The sequence below is a fragment of the Cucurbita maxima genome, unplaced genomic scaffold (genome assembly GCF_002738345.1).
Source record: "Cucurbita maxima cultivar Rimu unplaced genomic scaffold, Cmax_1.0 Cma_Scf00010, whole genome shotgun sequence".
NCBI classification, from domain to species: domain Eukaryota; kingdom Viridiplantae; phylum Streptophyta; class Magnoliopsida; order Cucurbitales; family Cucurbitaceae; genus Cucurbita; species Cucurbita maxima.
Window position 1 is genome coordinate 4,277,785 of NW_019272026.1, and position 17,066 is coordinate 4,294,850.

Here is a 17,066-nt window from a genome sequence, read left to right on the forward strand (position 1 = left end):
TCTGAGGCCCATAATAAAGTTTAGCCCAGTTTTTAGTCAGGCCCATCCAGACAGCCCAATAGGCTTGCGCGATAGCCCAAACAACTTTGGTTCTTAAAACATAAACCTTAAATAAATTAAATAAAAAAAAAAAGGCAATATAATAATAAATAGTTTTTTTACTTCAATAAATAAACTTTATAAAATTATTCTTATTATAAAATAATGGGAAATTTTTGTCGACAAGTTCGGACTATGCATTTTAACCTCACAAGGGCACACGATTTTCACGTAAAAAAAATATAAATAATGTGAGAAAATGGACTCTTTTTTATTATTATTTATTTAAAAAAGAAAAGAAAAGAAAATTAGGTGTTATGAACTTTAAGAAGTGGCAATGCATCCCAACCCAATAGCCCATTTCCAAGAAACGACACATTTGTATTGGGATTATGATTCGGTTGACAAAACCCTAAATCTAAATAATATCTTTTAAATTAATAAACATTACAATACCATTGGTTATTATTATTATTATTATTATTATTTTACTACAATGTGGATTAATAATCATGATTAATTAGTCTCAAAGTAATTTGAATCAGAGGACATTTGATATGCTTAATCTAAATTTAATCCACCTCTTTTTAAAATTGTTCACACGTGATAAAATCCAATTGGTCAAAAGTTCAAAAGTCAAAGCCCACTGGCGCCAAGTGATCATCCACTAGTCAACGGCGGTTAGGCCCCAAAATTTTCAAATAAATTGACACTGCTCCTCCTCCAACTCATCTCCTCGTGAAACCCTTTTGTCTCTGTTTCATCAATGGGGGGTCTTTGCGAGCTCCCTTTTCTGTGCTTTATTTTTCTTCTCTTCAATGGAGCATTTGGCAGCCTTGAAGACAACCATCACAACAGAGCGGCATTGCTTGCTTTCAAAGATGGGGTTTCCTCTGACCCAAAAAACCATCTTCAAAATTGGAGTTTAGATTCAAAGCTTCACTTGTGTAACTGGACGGGGATTGAGTGCAGCAATCGCACCCACCAAGTTGTTTCCATTATTCTTTCTGCTTCCTCGATTGGAGGCACCATTTCTCCGTTTCTTTCCAATCTTTCTTCCTTGGAGATTCTTGATTTATCTGAGAATTTCTTTGAAGGTCAAATCCCCAAGGAATTGGGTTCTCTGGTTCATCTTCAGCAACTGGCCTTAAAAGGGAATTTACTCACAGGAAAAATCCCCACAGAGCTTCAAAATCTTAACCAATTGCAGTATCTTAATTTGGGTGGCAACAGGCTTGAAGGGGAGATTCCTGAGCTGCTGTTCTGTAATGGGTCGACCTCTCCATTGAGGTATATTGACCTGTCGAACAATTCTTTAAGTGGGAAGATACCTTCGAACGATGGGTGTGAGCTGAAAGATTTGGTGGAGTTTCTGCTATGGTCTAACAAGCTGGAGGGTCGTGTTCCAGCAGCTCTTTTGAACTCAACGAAGTTGAAATGGCTGGATTTGGGGTCAAATAAGCTGAGTGGGGAGTTGCCTGTTATGAATATGCCATCTTTGGTGTATGTTTACTTGTCTGACAATGAATTTGTGAGCCATGATGGGAACTCAAATCTTAAGCGGTTTTTTGCTTCTTTCTCCAATTCTTCAAAGCTTCAAGAGATTAGTTTAGCTAGCAATCATCTTGGTGGAGAAATTCCTTCTACTATTGGTGATCTTCATGTCAATCTCTCAGAGATTCATTTGAATGATAATCTCATCCATGGCTCAATTCCTCCTTCCATTCTAAACCTCACAAACCTTACTGTTTTGAACTTGTCTGGTAATGTTTTGAATGGAACCATTCCTTTTGAGGTTGGAAGATTAAGGAAGCTTGTTAATATTCACCTCTCCAGGAATTTACTCTCTGGTGAAATCCCACTTTCTCTTGGTGAGATTCAGCCTTTGAGTTATATTGATTTTTCAAGCAACGAGCTGTCTGGTTCTGTTCCTGAAACCTTGGCTAATCTTTCACAGTTGAGACAGCTATGGCTTTATGGAAACAAGCTCTCAGGAACAATCCCACCAAGTTTGGGAAAATGTACCAATTTAGATTTCTTAGATCTTTCCAGCAATCAGATTTCTGGTGTTATTCCTAGTGAAATTGCTGTGAGGACCATGAAGTTTTATATGAACCTGTCAAGAAACCATTTACATGGACCATTGCCATGGGAGCTTAGCAAAATGGACATGGTGCTTGCCATTGACTTGTCCTTCAACAATCTCTCTGGCCCAATTCCATCCCAGCTTGGGAACTGCATAGCACTGGAGTACCTCAATTTATCTTTCAACTCCTTTGATGGGTCTTTACCAGTTTCCATTGGCCAAATGCCTTATCTTCAAACGCTTGATGTTTCTTTCAACCAATTGATTGGAAACATTCCCGACAGTATTCAGACATCTTCAACTCTCAAGCAGCTCAACTTGTCTTTTAACAGATTTTCAGGTCGAGTTCCAAACAATGGGGTGTTTTCATGGCTGACATTGTCTTCTTTCCTTGGTAATAATGGTCTTTGTGGCTCAATCAAAGGCTTGCCTAAGTGCAGGGAAGGACATAAGCTCTATAAGTTGTTGCCAATTCTGTTGTGTTCTTTGGCAGTTTTTGTACTTTTCATTACTGGGATTGTCTTCGTATTCCGGTCGAAAACGAGAATGAAACGTTTCGGTTTGAATCGGAGGCGTTCGAAAGAATATGAACAACAAACTACAGATTGGAAGGAGGTGGAATATCCAAGAATCTCGTACAGACAACTGGTGGATGCTACTGATGGTTTCAGCTCTTCCAGCTTGGTTGGGACAGGAAGATTTGGGGAAGTCTACAAAGGAATTCTACCAGATAAGACAATGATTGCTGTCAAAGTTTTGAAGCCAATAAGAACAGCAGGTGATGTCTCAGGAAGCTTTAAAAGAGAATGTCAAGTGCTGAAAAGAACAAGGCATAGAAATTTGATCAGGATTATAACCACTTGTAGCAGACCAGATTTCAATGCTCTTGTTCTTCCATTGATGTCAAATGGGAGCTTGGAAAACTATCTGTATCCTAATGGGTTAGGATTGAGTATTCATAAGCTAGATTTGGTTGAAATGGTGAGGATTTGCAGTGATGTGGCTGAAGGTGTGGCCTATCTGCATCACCACTCACCGGTTAGAGTGGTGCATTGTGATATTAAACCAAGCAACATTCTTCTTGACGATGACATGACTGCTGTGGTCACTGATTTTGGAATTTCAAGACTGATCATTGGGGGAGGAGAAGCTAACAATCTTTCTTCTTATGGAAACGAGTCAACTTCCTTCAGTTCAACTCATGGTTTGTTATGTGGGTCTGTTGGCTACATAGCTCCAGGTGAATAACCCCGTCCATTTCAACTCAACACAAAACTGTCAGATCCCATACTGGTTAGAGAGTGGAACGAAGCATTCCATATAAGGGTATAGAAACTTCTCCCTAGCAGACGTGTTTTGAAATCGTGAGGCTGACGGGATATCTGCTAGCAGTAGGCTTGGGTTGTTACAAATGGTATCAGATCCAGACACCGGGCGGTGGTGTGCCAGCGAGGACGCTGGACCCCCAAGGGGAATGGATTGTGAGATCCCACTTTAGTTAGAGAGGAGAACGAAACATTTCTTACAAGGGTGGAAACCTCTCCCTAGCAGACGCGTTTTAAAACTGTGAGACTGATGGCGATATATAACAGGCTAAAGCAGACAATATCTGCTAGCGGTGGGCTTGGGCTGTTACAAATGGCATCAGAGCCAGACACCGGGCAGTGTGCCAACGAGAACGCTGAATCCCCAAGTGGGGTGGATTGTGAGATCCCACATCGGTTTGAGAGGGGAACGAGGCATTCCTCGTAAGGGTGTGGAAACCTCTCTCTATTAGACGGGTTTTAAAACTATGAAGCTTACGACGATATATATCGGACCAAAGCAGACAATATCTACCATCGGTGGACTTGGTGAACTTGGACAGTTACAAAAACTTTGTTCCATTGGAGGCTATGATGAGAATTAATCTTATTAACATTTTTGTTTGCATTTGGGAATGCAGAATATGGAATAGGAGAACGTCCTTCAACTGAAGGAGACGTGTTTAGTTTTGGAGTTCTTCTATTAGAAGTTGTGACAGGAAAGCGTCCAACTGATCATCATTTCCAACAAGGTTCAGGCCTGCATGAATGGGTAAAAAGCCACTACCCTCACAAGCTTGAAGATATAGCCAACGAAGCAATGGAAAGATATGACCTTCCAACGCCAAACGTTGCAGAACAATCTCCCAAACTGCAATGTCAAATTCTATTCGAGTTGATCGTGCTCGGTATCATGTGCACACAGTACACTCCATCGTCCAGGCCAAGCATGGTCAACGTAGCTCACGAAATGAAACGTTTAAAGGAGCATCTCTCAAACTCTTTATCATTGTGGATTCCAGAACCTGGTCCTGCCAAACATGAAGGTTGCTGATTATACACCAAATGATTTAGCAGTTTGGTAATGTGTTCTTAAGAAAGTCAGCTTAAAACTGATATTAGAACCTAAATAATGTCATCACCAAATTGAAAAGCCACTTTATTTGCAATGAAATCAGGTTATGAACGGATCTTCAACCAATCTGTTGCCCAGACAATATCCAAAAAGCAGCACATGAGAGTATTGCTGCCAACATAATTTAATGTCTCTTTTAACCTACCATTCAGATGGAATTAGCAATATAGATTGTAGATTATGTACTAAGTGGAGAATCATAGAAGTTCTTTGTATCATCTTCCAGCATAATGATTATCTCCACTTTTGAACTTTACACTTAAATTAATTAATCACTTCCACTTGACCAAAAACTCAGTATACCATGTTGTTTGCCTCAGTTAGGTCCAAATCCTGTGGTGAAAGAGTTTAGATCTGCTGTAAGTGTAAAAACAATCTCTAAATTTGATTACAGATACAATGATGAGTCAACGTTTCCTGTTCTTGAGCTTCATGGTCAGTCTGGAATAGTTTCTTAAAGATTGAATCAGAATCTCCCCTTACTCAAAAGCCAGCTGATATTGTCTGTTTTAACCCGTTACGTATCCTGTCAGTCTCACAATTTTAAAATGCGTCTGCTAAGGAGAGGTTTCCATACCCTTATAAGGAATGCTTCGTTTCTCTCTCTAACCGATATAGGATCTCACAATAAAAGTATTTAAAGTCTTTCACACTGCCTTGCAACCAACCTAGCAGAACATAGTCTACCAAGAACGATCCTCTACAGCCACAGGACCGAAGCCCGTTGAGCCATTAATCTCACACTCTAGCCACAGGGTAGTGGCTCATCCTCCAGATTTCGATTCTTGGCTCCATAGAATTCAAAGACACAAATGTATAACCTATTAGAACAAATCTTGTTGAAGTAGTTTGTGGGATCCCACATCGGTTTGAGGGGAACAAAATAATTCTTATAAGGGTGTGAAAATCTCTCCCTAATAATAACCGCGTTTTAAAACAGTGAGACTGACGGCAATACATAATAGGCGAAAGCAAACCATATCATTAGCTTGGACCGTAATATTCTAGTTCTTGTGTTAAGATTTAACATAGAACAAAGTTTGATTAACAAGTTAAGTGTGAATGAGAAGACTTGTAAAGGAAGTCAACTTCTGATGCATATCTGCACTCAACAAACTCTATTCTACCACATTTTCGCTTTGAGCACGAGTTGCATCGTCATTGGTTAATTTCTCATCTCGTCGTAGATTTTGAGTCGTCGTATCGTTGCAATCTTATCTAGCTACAAACTCTTTGAGTTAGGTAAGATTCCACTAGAATACAAATCTATGTTTTAAAAAGTATTGAAGGGAACATTCAAATCACAATCGTTCTGTCATTGAAATGAAGTCTATTACTTGGAGGAACCAACTTTTTCAACAAAAGTACATAAGATATATCCTCTACAACAGCATCCAACACGACCCTATTCATTTGGTTAACTTTTTTATGTCATTATTTTGACTTTTTGACAAGGTTAGTCAACCAATATATCTTTAGCTCATTGGCCTAATTTATCTCTGTGTTGCAATTATGTGGTAACCAATTAAGTTTTTTGAGGAAAATTTTGTGCAACCGTTTAAACCCAAGCTCACCGTTAGCAGATATTGTTCTCTTTAGACTTTTACTTTCGGGCTTCCTCTCAAAGTTTTTAAAACGTGTATGCTAGGGAGAGGTTTTCACACCCTTAAAAAGAATGTTTCGTTCTCCTCTCCAACCAATTGTGAAATCTCAAGTCGATTGGAGAGAAGAGTTATTGCCAGCGAGAACGCGGGGCCTTGAAGTAGATGGATTGTGATCTCACATAGATTGGTGTGGAAATCTCTCTCTACCAGACACGTTTTAAAAACTTTGAGGAAAAATCCGAAAGGAAAAGTCTAAAAACGACAATATCTGTCAACGGTGGACTTAAGTTGTTTACAGGTGAGTTGACTTCGTGCACGAGTTCTTACACATACTCTAGATGAGAATCAACACCAGAATAGACATGATCATATAGATTCAAACTTCATCATTGCACTCTTTCCAACTTGAAATGGGGCATGTCTGGTGATCTTTCTGGAGATAATGGTGGAAGGTTCTTACATAATGAACCTTTAAGCAAAAGACAATTGGTTGAGAAATAGAAGATGATGAGTACTGGAAAAATAGATATAATCCAGTAGAGCTTTAAAGTAGGTGCAAATGATATCAAATTTTGCACAATGCTCATTCCACTGACAATAAGAAAGGCTACCCATTATAGATTTGTGTAGCAAACCCAAAGAGGTAGGTAGAACTGTCATGTCTCTCCATGATAGCAACCTCATGGATGACATTTACTTCAATATCTCCATCATAACTCAGTTTACACTTCTAAAGTTGAGAATTTCTTTTTATCTTTGAAATTTGTTGTATTATCACAGTGACATGGGCCTCGATATCTTGGATTGTTCATCAAAATTTAGGGATAAACCAAAAGGGATCTTGAGTCTGAAGTTGTTGACCTAACCAAGGAGAGTTATCTATTTATGATATGAAAGCCCATCAAAATTCAAAATTTGCACTCCAACTTGGGTTGGCTAAATTCCACTATTCCTCCTTAACTACACACACGTGGATTATTGTTGTTATTTTGCATTTGTATTCTTTTTTTTTTTTTTTTTTTTTTTTTTTTTTTTTTTTTTTTTTTTTTTTTTTTTTTTTTTTTTTTTTTTTTTTTTTTTTACTTAATATTAGTTTAGGAACACAAAGTGAATAATTACTCCGAGATTTCAATTTTGAATTTTGTATCTGACGTATCTTCATTGCCTTCAATATTTTAAAAGTAGGGGTATATTTATATGATTATGAGAATTCAGTCAATCATGATATTATTGGTTGAGTTATATTTTCTTTTCTTGATTTGAGTTGGGTTGAATTTTTTAAAAATGGAAATTTTTTGTCCCGACATTTTTTAATTTGGTGAACTTGACCAACTAAAAATAAAGTTACAACTCAATCCAACCCTATTTATAAATTATTATGAAAATTAAGAATATCTAACTTTTGTAAATAACATTTATATTACGACTACTTCGTATCATTTTAATTATTAACTTAATATGTATTATAAATTCTATTGTTGTAAATGTTAATGTTGGATGATGAAAGTCCACTTCAGCTAATTTAGAGAATTGATCTTGAGTTATAATCAATTCAATCAAAGAATACTATATTTATTAGTATATGAGACATTTTGGAGAAGCTAGTTGATCCAAAATATTCCCTATGAAAGGCACCCAAGAACAACACAAAAATTACATAAAGGAAAAATGTATTCCCATATACATCTTAAATTACAAGATAACAAACAAATCTAATAACGAAACGAATTAGTTTGAGTTGATGACACCATATTTGAAAACAATGGATCAGCAACCTTCATTTACAGATGAGAGGAACCGCCATGGATGTAGTCCACCACCACCACCATGCTCCGCCTCATTGCCGTCACCGTCTCGTATACAGAGAGGACAAGGAATGCGAGAGATATTCCTTCAAACGCGTCATTTCTTGAGCCACATCCACCATGGTCGGCCTCATTGCGGGGCTGAACTGAGTACACATCAGCCCCATTTCTATAACCTCCACTATCACTTCTCGCCATAGCCGCTTGCAAGGCCTTGCCCCTCCTTCCGCCGCCGCTGCCGCCCTGCAGTATCTGTCCATTGCGTCGTCCACTATGGGGTCCAGCCTATCTGGGTATTGGCTTTTGACCCATCCCTGCAGCCCTGCTCCTTGCGCGAAAAAGTGATCTGTTGGACGCTTCCCTGTTATGAGTTCTAACAGAAGCACCCCGTAACTGAACACGTCCCCCTCTGTTGACGCCCGTTTTCCTAGTCCGTACTCTACGTTCAAATTTAGAGAAGTACTATCAGTTTTGGACTACTTATCAAAAAAATAACTGACTCATTTTAAAACTTTGATGGGAAGGGAAAAATCAAAGAGACAATAACTACTAGTGGTGTAAAAATTCAAGGAGAACAATATCGACTAGTTGTAGGCTTGGACGGTTACAAGTGGTACCAGAGCCAAATACCAGATGATGTGTCAGCGAGGAAGGTGGACTCTGAAGGGAGGTGGACACTAGACGATGTGCCAGCGAAGACGCTGGATCCCGAAGAGGGTGGATTGAGGGGTCTCACGTTGATTGGAGAAGAAACAATTGGAGAAGAAACAAGTGTCCGCACAGACGCTGGGCTCTGAAGTGAGTGGATTGTGAAAACGCGTTTTAAAAGTTTGAGAAGAAGCTCAAAAGAAAAAATTCAACTCAAAGGAACAGGCTAACGAAGACAATATCTGCTCGTCATGCAACCGCACAAAAGAACACAATATCAACTGGGTTTGTTTGCAGTGGATTTAGTAAGCTTACCCGGAGCTATGTAACCGACAGACCCACAAAGCAAGCCATGAGTCGAACTGAAGGAAGCTGAATCTTGTTGAGAAGCAGCACCATGATTGTCATTATCATGATTGTCGTCTCCACCGCTCACTAATCTGGCAATGCCAAAATCAGTGACCAAAGCAGTCATGTCCTCATCAAGAAGAATATTACTAGGTTTAAGGTCACAATGCACCACTCTAACCGGCGAATGGTGGTGCAAATACGCCACTCCTTCAGCCACATCGCTGCAAATGCTCACCACTTGAACCAAATCAATCTTATACCAACTGGGTCCTTCCCCCTGCCTTGGATACAGGTGACTTTCCAAGCTCCCATTCGACATCAATGGAAGAACAAGAGCCTTAAAATCCGGCCGGCTGCAAGTCGTTATAATCTTCATCAAATTCCTATGCCTTGTTCTTCTCAAAACTTGACATTCTCTTTTAAAACTCCCTGAAATTTCCCCTGCTGTTCTTAATGGATTCAAAACTTTGACAGCGATTTTGGTGTTGTCTGGCAGAGTTCCCTTGTACACATCTCCAAATCTCCCCGACCCAATTAGGCTGGAGGAGCTGAATCCGCCGGTGGCTTCCACTAGCTGCCCGTATGAGATTCTTGGGTACTTCGTTTCTTTTCTCTCTGTTTCTTGTTCTTCATAAGCTTCTTCTAAATCCCTTTTGTTGAAAACTGCAAATCGTTCTCTCATTTTTGTTCTCACAGCTGCAAACGAGATCCCAATCATGCAGAACACAAAAGCTGCTGAAGAAGACATGAGAATCGACAGTATACGGCGCTTGTGTTTCTCCCTGCATTTTGGTAGCCCATTGATCGACCCACATAGACCATTATTCCCTTGGAAAGATGATATTGTCAGCCATGAAAACACCCCCTTGTTTGGGACTTTCCCTGAAAGCTTATTGAAAGAAACATCGAGCGTTCGGAGATATTGAAGTTGGCTGATTGAAACAGGCAAAGGCCCATCAAAGGAGTTATCAGAAAGATTGAGGCTTTCAAGCGCAACGCAGCTTCCAAGCTGCGATGGAATTGGGCCTGAGAGATTGTTGGAGGACAAGTCAATAGCAAGGACCATGTCCATTTTGCTAAGCTCCAATGGCAAAGGCCCATGTAAATGGTTGCTTGAAAGATTCAAATAGAGTTTCAAGCTTCTCAATCCTGCAACTTCAATGGGAAGAACCCCTGAAATTTGATTGCTCGAAAGGTCCAAAATCTCCAAGTTGGTGCATTTTCCGAGGCTTGATGGGATGGTGCCGGAGAGATTGTTGGCATAAAGAAGCAATTTTCTCAACTGGGAAAGATTCGCCAAAGCCTCTGGAATAGAACCAGAGAGGTTATTTCTAGACAAATCAAGAAGACCCAAACGGGGGATTTCGCCGAGAGAAGATGGGATTTCACCGGAAAGTGAATTGTTTGACAAATAAAACCTCTCGAGATTGGTCAATCTGGAAAGCTCTGGAGGAATGGTTCCATTTAGAAGGTTACTTGAGAGGTTCAAAAGGGTTAGATTTCTAAGATTTGAAATGGAAGGAGGAATTTCGCCATAGATACGATTATCATCCAAATGAAGCTGTGAAAGATTGCGATGAAGATCGCCAATAATGGAAGGAATCTCTCCACCGAGACGGTTTCCAGCTAACTGAAGCTCTTGAAGATTTGAAGAATTCACTAAAGAAGCGAAAAAGGGTTGGAGATTTGAGTTATGATCATGGCTAATGAACCCATTATCAGGCAAGTAAAGGTACTGCAACAATGGCATTTTCAGAACAATCTCAGAAGGCAGCTCCCCTGAAAGCTTATTAGAACCCAAATCCAGCCATTTCAATTTGGTTGAATTTGATAGCGCCAGAGGAATCTCCCCCTCCAATTTGTTTGACCAAAGCAAAAGACACATCAAATCCGTCAAAGGGCATTCATTCCTTAAAGGGATTTCGCCGCTCAATGAATTGTTGGAGAAATCTATGTATTTCAAGGACAAATTAGAACCATTGCAAAACAGAGGAATTTCCCCTTCGAGTTTGTTGCTACCCAGATCGAGAAACTCCAATTTCTGGAGAAACCCGAGCTCTGTGGGTATATTTCCTGTCAGGTGATTCCATGATAAGCTAAGTTGTTGAAGATTAACGAGAAAACCTAACTCCATTGGGATTGAACCTTCGAATGAGTTTCTTGAGAGGTCGAGAATTGTTAAGGAAGAGAGGTTCGACAGAGATGGAGAAATGGTGCCTTTGAGCGACATATCGCTTAGATCAAGCTTTTGAATTTGTTGGGTTGAATTGTTGCATTGGATACCAACCCAGTTGCAGAAATGAAGCGTGGAAGACGATTTCCAATCCTTGAGATAGTTCTGTGGATCGGAAACAATCCCATTTCTGAAGGAAAGCAATGCTGCTATCTGAGGAACGCCATTAACAGAGGCTTCTTCTTCTCCAGAAGCTCTGTTTTGTAAAAGAATTGCCAAGAACTGAAAGAATAAGACGCAGAATTTGCAGAGCTTCATGACTGAGTATGGAGTTTGAGTTGGAACAGGGAAGAGAGAGAAGGGGATGGGGGCGTTGATGAAGCAGGGGATTTAAGAAGGGTAGCAAAGGAATGTAAATGGCTAATAAAATAGTAGAGATCATATTTGACTCTAAAATTACTTTTTGTAACCAGTTGGAATTTTTATTTTCTATATAATTTTAAAATTTTAAAATTAAAAAGAATATATCAATATTTCTTATATGCGTTGGTTTTAAAAAGAAAAAAAAAATAAAAATAAAATACTATTACTGTGCCTAACAGCCGTTGAGGTAAGGGAAACAGGAGGCTTCGTTTCATATGGCGCTTGTGATGTTTGACTTTGACATGGATGAATGGGCGATGACCACGTGTGCAAATTACACACGCCGCGTAGGATAAGTTTAGGGTTTGAATAAATGTGGTGGCAAACACGTCATCACGAGCAGAACATGCCTAACCCTATTTTATTAAATAAATAAAAGAAAAGAAATTAAAAGAACAGCGAGTTAAATAATTATTTAAAAGAAAAAGGGAGAAATGGTGGAAATGTGGGGGATGGGATTAGTGGATTATGTGCTGTTAAGAAAAGATAATACGATTTTGTACTTTATAAAAAATATAATACTAAATTTAATTTTGGCTTAAAATTGGGCCGGCTTGGTTTGTTTGCATTTTGGTATGTTTGAAAAATGCAAACCAAGCCTAATAACTTTCATCGTTACAGCCCGACCAAAGATCTAACTGCCATATCGATGATTAGAGTAATTGTTTTGGTTATGCTACCTGAGTTATTCACAAACCCTCTCACACTCTTACTCAAACTAGCATATGAACACACATTCAAAATCATTCTCTTTATCCTTGAAATAATTAACAACAAAATAACATTCATTGTGAACGAAAATAAATATTGAGTATTAGTGTAATAGCTCAAGCCCATCGTTAGTAGGTATTGTCTGTTTTGCTCTATTACGTTTTGCCATCAACCTCACGGTTTTACAACATGTTTGTTCGGGAGAGGTTTCCACACCTTTATAAGAAATGCTTTGTTCCCCTCTCCAACCGAGATGGGATCTCACAATCCACTCCTCTTAGTGGAGAGGAGAACGAACCATTTCTTATAAGGGTGTGAAAACCTCTCCCTAATAGACGTGTTTTAAAACCGTGAAGCCGATGCGTAACGGGTCAAAGTAAACAATATCTGTTAGCGGTGGGGTTTGACTTATTACAAATAGAAATCTATCATATGTAGTAGATTTGGCCGAAATGAGCTGATAGACATAAATAAGACCTAATACTGGTAGTTTAAATTCCTTAAACTAAGAGATGAGGAGGTAATGGGTCGGATAAGTAGCAACTGAGAAGAATAAGAAATAAAAAAAAAAGAAAGAAAAAAAAAGCCACCACAATAAAATAGATAAAGGAAGGCCTATAAATAATAAGCATGAAGAAAAACTCAGTCCTTATTGTCGTCCCAAATGATCATTCACATTTAGTTAAGAAATTGAAAAGGAAAAAGGTAAGCTTGGAAGGATGGGTTCATCAAATGTAGCTTCCATTTTGAAAAGCAATCATAGTTCACACCTGTTCTTTTCAACATAATTATACAATAATAATTCGTACCTTCTTTTTCAAACCTCCCTAATGCACCAACTAATGTCAACTCAATTGGTCAATTTTGTGATTTTTAGACTCTTTTGGTGCATATAATTGAGTGTTTTGCTTTAATCTCTGTACTTTCGTAATTAAATTCCAACAAGTTTTGATATTTCTAAATAATTGTGCAAGCATGTGAGCTCATATAAATTGTACTGTACCTTTATTGATTATATATAACCTTAGAAACAAGTGTGAACGGCGGAGAGAGCAGTTTTTTGCTGCTTTGAAGGCAATTTTGTCTGCCAAATCCCAACCTGCCAAAGCAATGAGAAACAACATCAGGAAAGCAGCATTAAACCAATGGTATATTCAGCATTTTCTTTAGCTTCTTCCTTACAATTGTTAAACTAAAAAGGATTGAGCTAACCTTGAAGAAGTTTATGATTCTACCATATGATATGACACTTGTTTAAGAGGAAAAATATCAATAATAAGAATATTACATATTATGAGCTAAACAGTGCATGAAGACTATTACTTATCACACCTTTGTTAGTGGGAAAACTTGGGGAAGTTCAGTAATTATATTTTGTTATGTGAATCAAAACAAAAGGAGGCAGATATGAAATATAAAGGAAAAGAAATAACATTTGATAAGTGGCAGGGAATAACAAACGCTTACCAGTATATGTTTTGAGCAAGAGTTGGGACAGGAAGATCGGTTATATCTGGGGGCTGACGTCGAGGGAGGGCGAACACCTGTTTCATTGTTTTGGCATTTCTGAACTTCAATAGTTCATCTGCTTCATCCACAATGACCACTTGATCGCCTCTAAATACTGATCGTTTCTTTGTAGTGCAGTGATCATGCTAAGAAAAGTAACCTTATCCGGTTCTATCCTCTTTTCTCTCATTTCTTTCACCAACTGAGCGGCTTCTTCAACCATCCCTGCTATTCCATATGCCTTGATCAATGCGTTGTAGCTATACAGATCGGGTTCGAGTCCACATGCTTTCAGTTCTGTCAGCACTTCCTCGACATCATCAATCCATCCTTGTTTTCCATAGATGTTGATCATGATGTTATAAGTGTATCGGTCGCGTTCAGAATTCGAGTCCTTTAATAGCTGTAAGACTTGTCTGAAATTATCCATTCGGCCTTCTTTGCCATAAGCATCCAACAGAGAATTGTATGCTTCAAGGGAAAGCGAAAAGCCATTAAATTCCATTGTTCTAACTGTGGACGACATGTTTGCGAAGTCCTTACTCTTTCCATATGCAGATATCATAGTATTATAAGAGATTACATCAACCAAACCTTTTTTCTGAGCCAGGAATAACAGTTTTCTGGCCTTGGAAAAATGCTTGGACTTCCCATAAACGTCAAGCATGACATTCAAGGTCACGGTATTTGGAGCAAACCCACGTTGAAGCATTTCATCAAAAAGGCTGGAAAGCTCATCAACAAGCAGAGCACGAGAACAGCAATTTATGACACAATTATACATTTCCTGATCCCAAGAGACGTCACTATTCAGTATCCTATAGTACAGATCTTGTAGCTTATCCACCATGCCACAACGTTGATAAATACGAAGCATGTCCCGGAACAGATATATGTCTGGAACAATGTCCTGCTGTTTATCCATCAAGTCAAGAACTGAGCATGCATCTTCCAATGATCCAGCTTTAACATACATTCTCACAACAACACTGAAGGCAATCAAATCCAAACGAATGCCTGAAGATTTCAGGCTTAGATAAAGTTTCTCCCCATCAGAGAACCTACCCATGATGCTGTAGATATCAATCATTGTGCTCGTGATATGCAAGTTCGGTTTGTTTTCACGTTTGGGTAGTTGAGTGTATATCTTGATTGCATTCTCGAGATGGTCTAACTCTTTACATGAACAAATTAGCAAATGATATAAATTCTCCTCAAAACGAAGATCATTCCACTCTTTTTCCCTCAACACTTTCAAAGCATCATCCACTAAACCGTGCTTCACATAAGCCATTACCAGAATCGAGCAAGATGTCTGGCTGGCCAGAACTTTCCGATAGAACGATCCTGTCAAGAGGAGAGGCACACTTTTTATTCTTCTAGCCTTTTCATAAGCTTGTAAAACATTTCCAACAATGGAAGAAAGCCGGCATCCAATCTTCAGCATATCATTAAGAGTTTTAAGTGCACCTGCGTCATCCTCATGTTTGGCTTGAAGATTCATGAGGGTGAACAAGTTAGAGGCATTCGGCATATATCCTTTCCGCTTGAGCTCCTTAAAGTACCATTCTGCCATTTTATAATTACCAGCTCGTCCCCAACCTTCAATCATGGAGCGATAAGTCGTTTCATCAGGTTCTACACCAGAGTTCTTGATGCTCGAGAACAGGCGTTGAGCAGCATCCATATTCGATGCTTTTCCATACCCAGTAATCAAGGTATTATACGCAATGATATTAGACGAAAACCCACGTTCTTCCATCGAGGCAAACACAAGTTCAGCGTCCTCCATTTTACCTTGCTGACAATAAGCATTAAGCATGACTAACCAGTTCTCTACATTCGGTATTACCTTATCTTCTTGCATTAATCGAATCACCTCTTCTGCTTTATCGTACAAACTCAAACGCGTGTATATAGTAATCATAGATGCATATGCCGTTTCGCAGACAATCCCAAAGTTTCTCATCTGATTAAAAGCGAACTCTGCCTCCTTGAGGTTACAACTCTTCTGATAGAGACCCATAAGCATTCCAAACGTTGCAACATTGGGCAGCACTTGCCATTCCAACATCATTTGAAACCATTTAGCACCCTGCTCTACAAGCCCCGACTTATAACAAGCATAAATAAGGGTGTTAAAGACCTGAAAGTCCAATTGATCACTCAACTCAGCTCTAACTTCTCTAATTAGCTTCTCTGCAGCATCCCAATCTTGTTGCCTGCCGAACACTCGAAGAATCAAATTATACGCACTCACATTGTGTTCTAATTTCCGGTTGATTCTCATCCACTCATAGAAACCTAGTGCTTTTCGATCATTACACTTCTCTAACCTTTTTAAAATGGCATTGCAATCCTCTAAACTCAAATCGGACGATATAGTGGAGTAATTGACATCCAATTCGCCACCATGAAAAATAATACTATCGAAAACTTTCTCACTCCAATCCTTACTGAAATTAAAATACGAACCTGGCGCTCTCTTTGATGGCTTCTTGCCTCCAAAATACTTCTTCCTGGTGTCAATTTCATCCACGGCACATTTCGATTCGTAAACGCCGGATGTCTCCGGCTCGACCTTAGAAGGCTTGTGAGCCCTAACCAGAGAGTAAAGTACGCAGGACTTATTGAGATGAATATAGCCAGTGATAGAGAAAACAGAGCAGCAATCAGAGAGCAGAGATGAATTAACCGGAAAATCGAATTTCTTAGAATGGAAAGAATCTAGAGAGAATGAGAGTTTCAGGGAGGCCATGGCTGAAGATTGAGCTCGCAAGTCAGAGGTCAGCACAACGCATGGTGAAAACAAACGAAATGCAAAATTCAGATAATCGAAAGTATTGCGAAACGAGGGATTATGAAAATGATAATCACCATAGCTTTTGGGATGGAGGAGATAACGGAGATTGAAGCAGTGGAGGAAACTAAGCGATCAAAGGATTGTCTGTTTCCCCGACCTCAAACATATATCAGCGGGGATTCAACAACTGTACATACAAACCCCACCAACCCAATCCAATCCAATCCAATCCAATCTTATCCAACCCAACAGTCATTCTGAATTTATTCCGGTTCGGCTTGAAGTGAATTTTCGCGAAGTATTGGTGTTGGAATCAGAAAATTTTAAAAATAATTTCAACTTCTGCGGTTCAAAATTTATTTCAATTTATATATATATATATATATATATATATATATTAAATATATTTCAATATATATATATTTTTTAAATATATTTCAATATATATATATTTTAAATAAATTTCAATTTAAAG

At 38.8% G+C, this 17,066-nt stretch overlaps 3 protein-coding genes and 1 non-coding gene across 4 annotated transcripts; 1 reads left to right on the forward strand and 3 right to left on the reverse strand.

Annotated features, from left to right (window-relative positions):
- Positions 1 to 762: 762 nt before the first annotated feature.
- On the forward strand, positions 763 to 4,601 carry LOC111485753 (putative leucine-rich repeat receptor-like serine/threonine-protein kinase At2g24130). Its single transcript, XM_023132777.1, has 2 exons — positions 763 to 3,365; positions 4,071 to 4,601. Exons 1-2 carry the CDS (start codon positions 806 to 808, stop codon positions 4,481 to 4,483), a joined length of 2,973 nt encoding a protein of 990 aa, XP_022988545.1. The 5' UTR covers positions 763 to 805; the 3' UTR covers positions 4,484 to 4,601.
- A 604-nt stretch (positions 4,602 to 5,205) lies between these two features.
- Positions 5,206 to 5,415, reverse strand: LOC111485846. The gene has a single exon (XR_002718742.1). It is a non-coding gene; the product is annotated as a Plant small nucleolar RNA U3 (small nucleolar RNA).
- A 2,394-nt stretch (positions 5,416 to 7,809) lies between these two features.
- On the reverse strand, positions 7,810 to 11,599 carry LOC111485754 (putative leucine-rich repeat receptor-like serine/threonine-protein kinase At2g24130). Its single transcript, XM_023132778.1, has 2 exons — positions 8,937 to 11,599; positions 7,810 to 8,412 (listed from the first exon to the last, which is right to left on the reverse strand). The coding sequence occupies exons 1-2, from the start codon at positions 11,461 to 11,463 to the stop codon at positions 8,015 to 8,017; spliced, it is 2,925 nt and encodes a 974-aa protein (XP_022988546.1). The 5' UTR covers positions 11,464 to 11,599; the 3' UTR covers positions 7,810 to 8,014.
- Positions 11,600 to 12,910: 1,311 nt separating this feature from the next.
- Positions 12,911 to 16,794, reverse strand: LOC111485755 (pentatricopeptide repeat-containing protein At4g30825, chloroplastic). Its single transcript, XM_023132779.1, has 2 exons — positions 13,747 to 16,794; positions 12,911 to 13,378 (listed from the first exon to the last, which is right to left on the reverse strand). Exon 1 carries the CDS (start codon positions 16,544 to 16,546, stop codon positions 13,853 to 13,855), a length of 2,694 nt encoding a protein of 897 aa, XP_022988547.1. The 5' UTR covers positions 16,547 to 16,794; the 3' UTR covers positions 12,911 to 13,378; positions 13,747 to 13,852.
- Positions 16,795 to 17,066: the final 272 nt, after the last annotated feature.

Bases quoted from the DNA above. Each gene is read 5' to 3' on its own strand.
- LOC111485754 (XM_023132778.1), bottom strand. From the start codon at position 11,463: ATGAAGCTCTGCAAATTCTGCGTCTTATTCTTTCAGTTCTTGGCAATT. The intron at 8,413-8,936 runs GTAAGCTTACTA...ATTTGAACGTAG, and splicing joins TGTCGGTTACATAGCTCCGG to AGTACGGACTAGGAAAACGG.
- LOC111485753 (XM_023132777.1), top strand. From the start codon at position 806: ATGGGGGGTCTTTGCGAGCTCCCTTTTCTGTGCTTTATTTTTCTTCTC. The intron at 3,366-4,070 runs GTGAATAACCCC...TTGGGAATGCAG, and splicing joins TGTTGGCTACATAGCTCCAG to AATATGGAATAGGAGAACGT.
- LOC111485755 (XM_023132779.1), bottom strand. From the start codon at position 16,546: ATGGCCTCCCTGAAACTCTCATTCTCTCTAGATTCTTTCCATTCTAAG.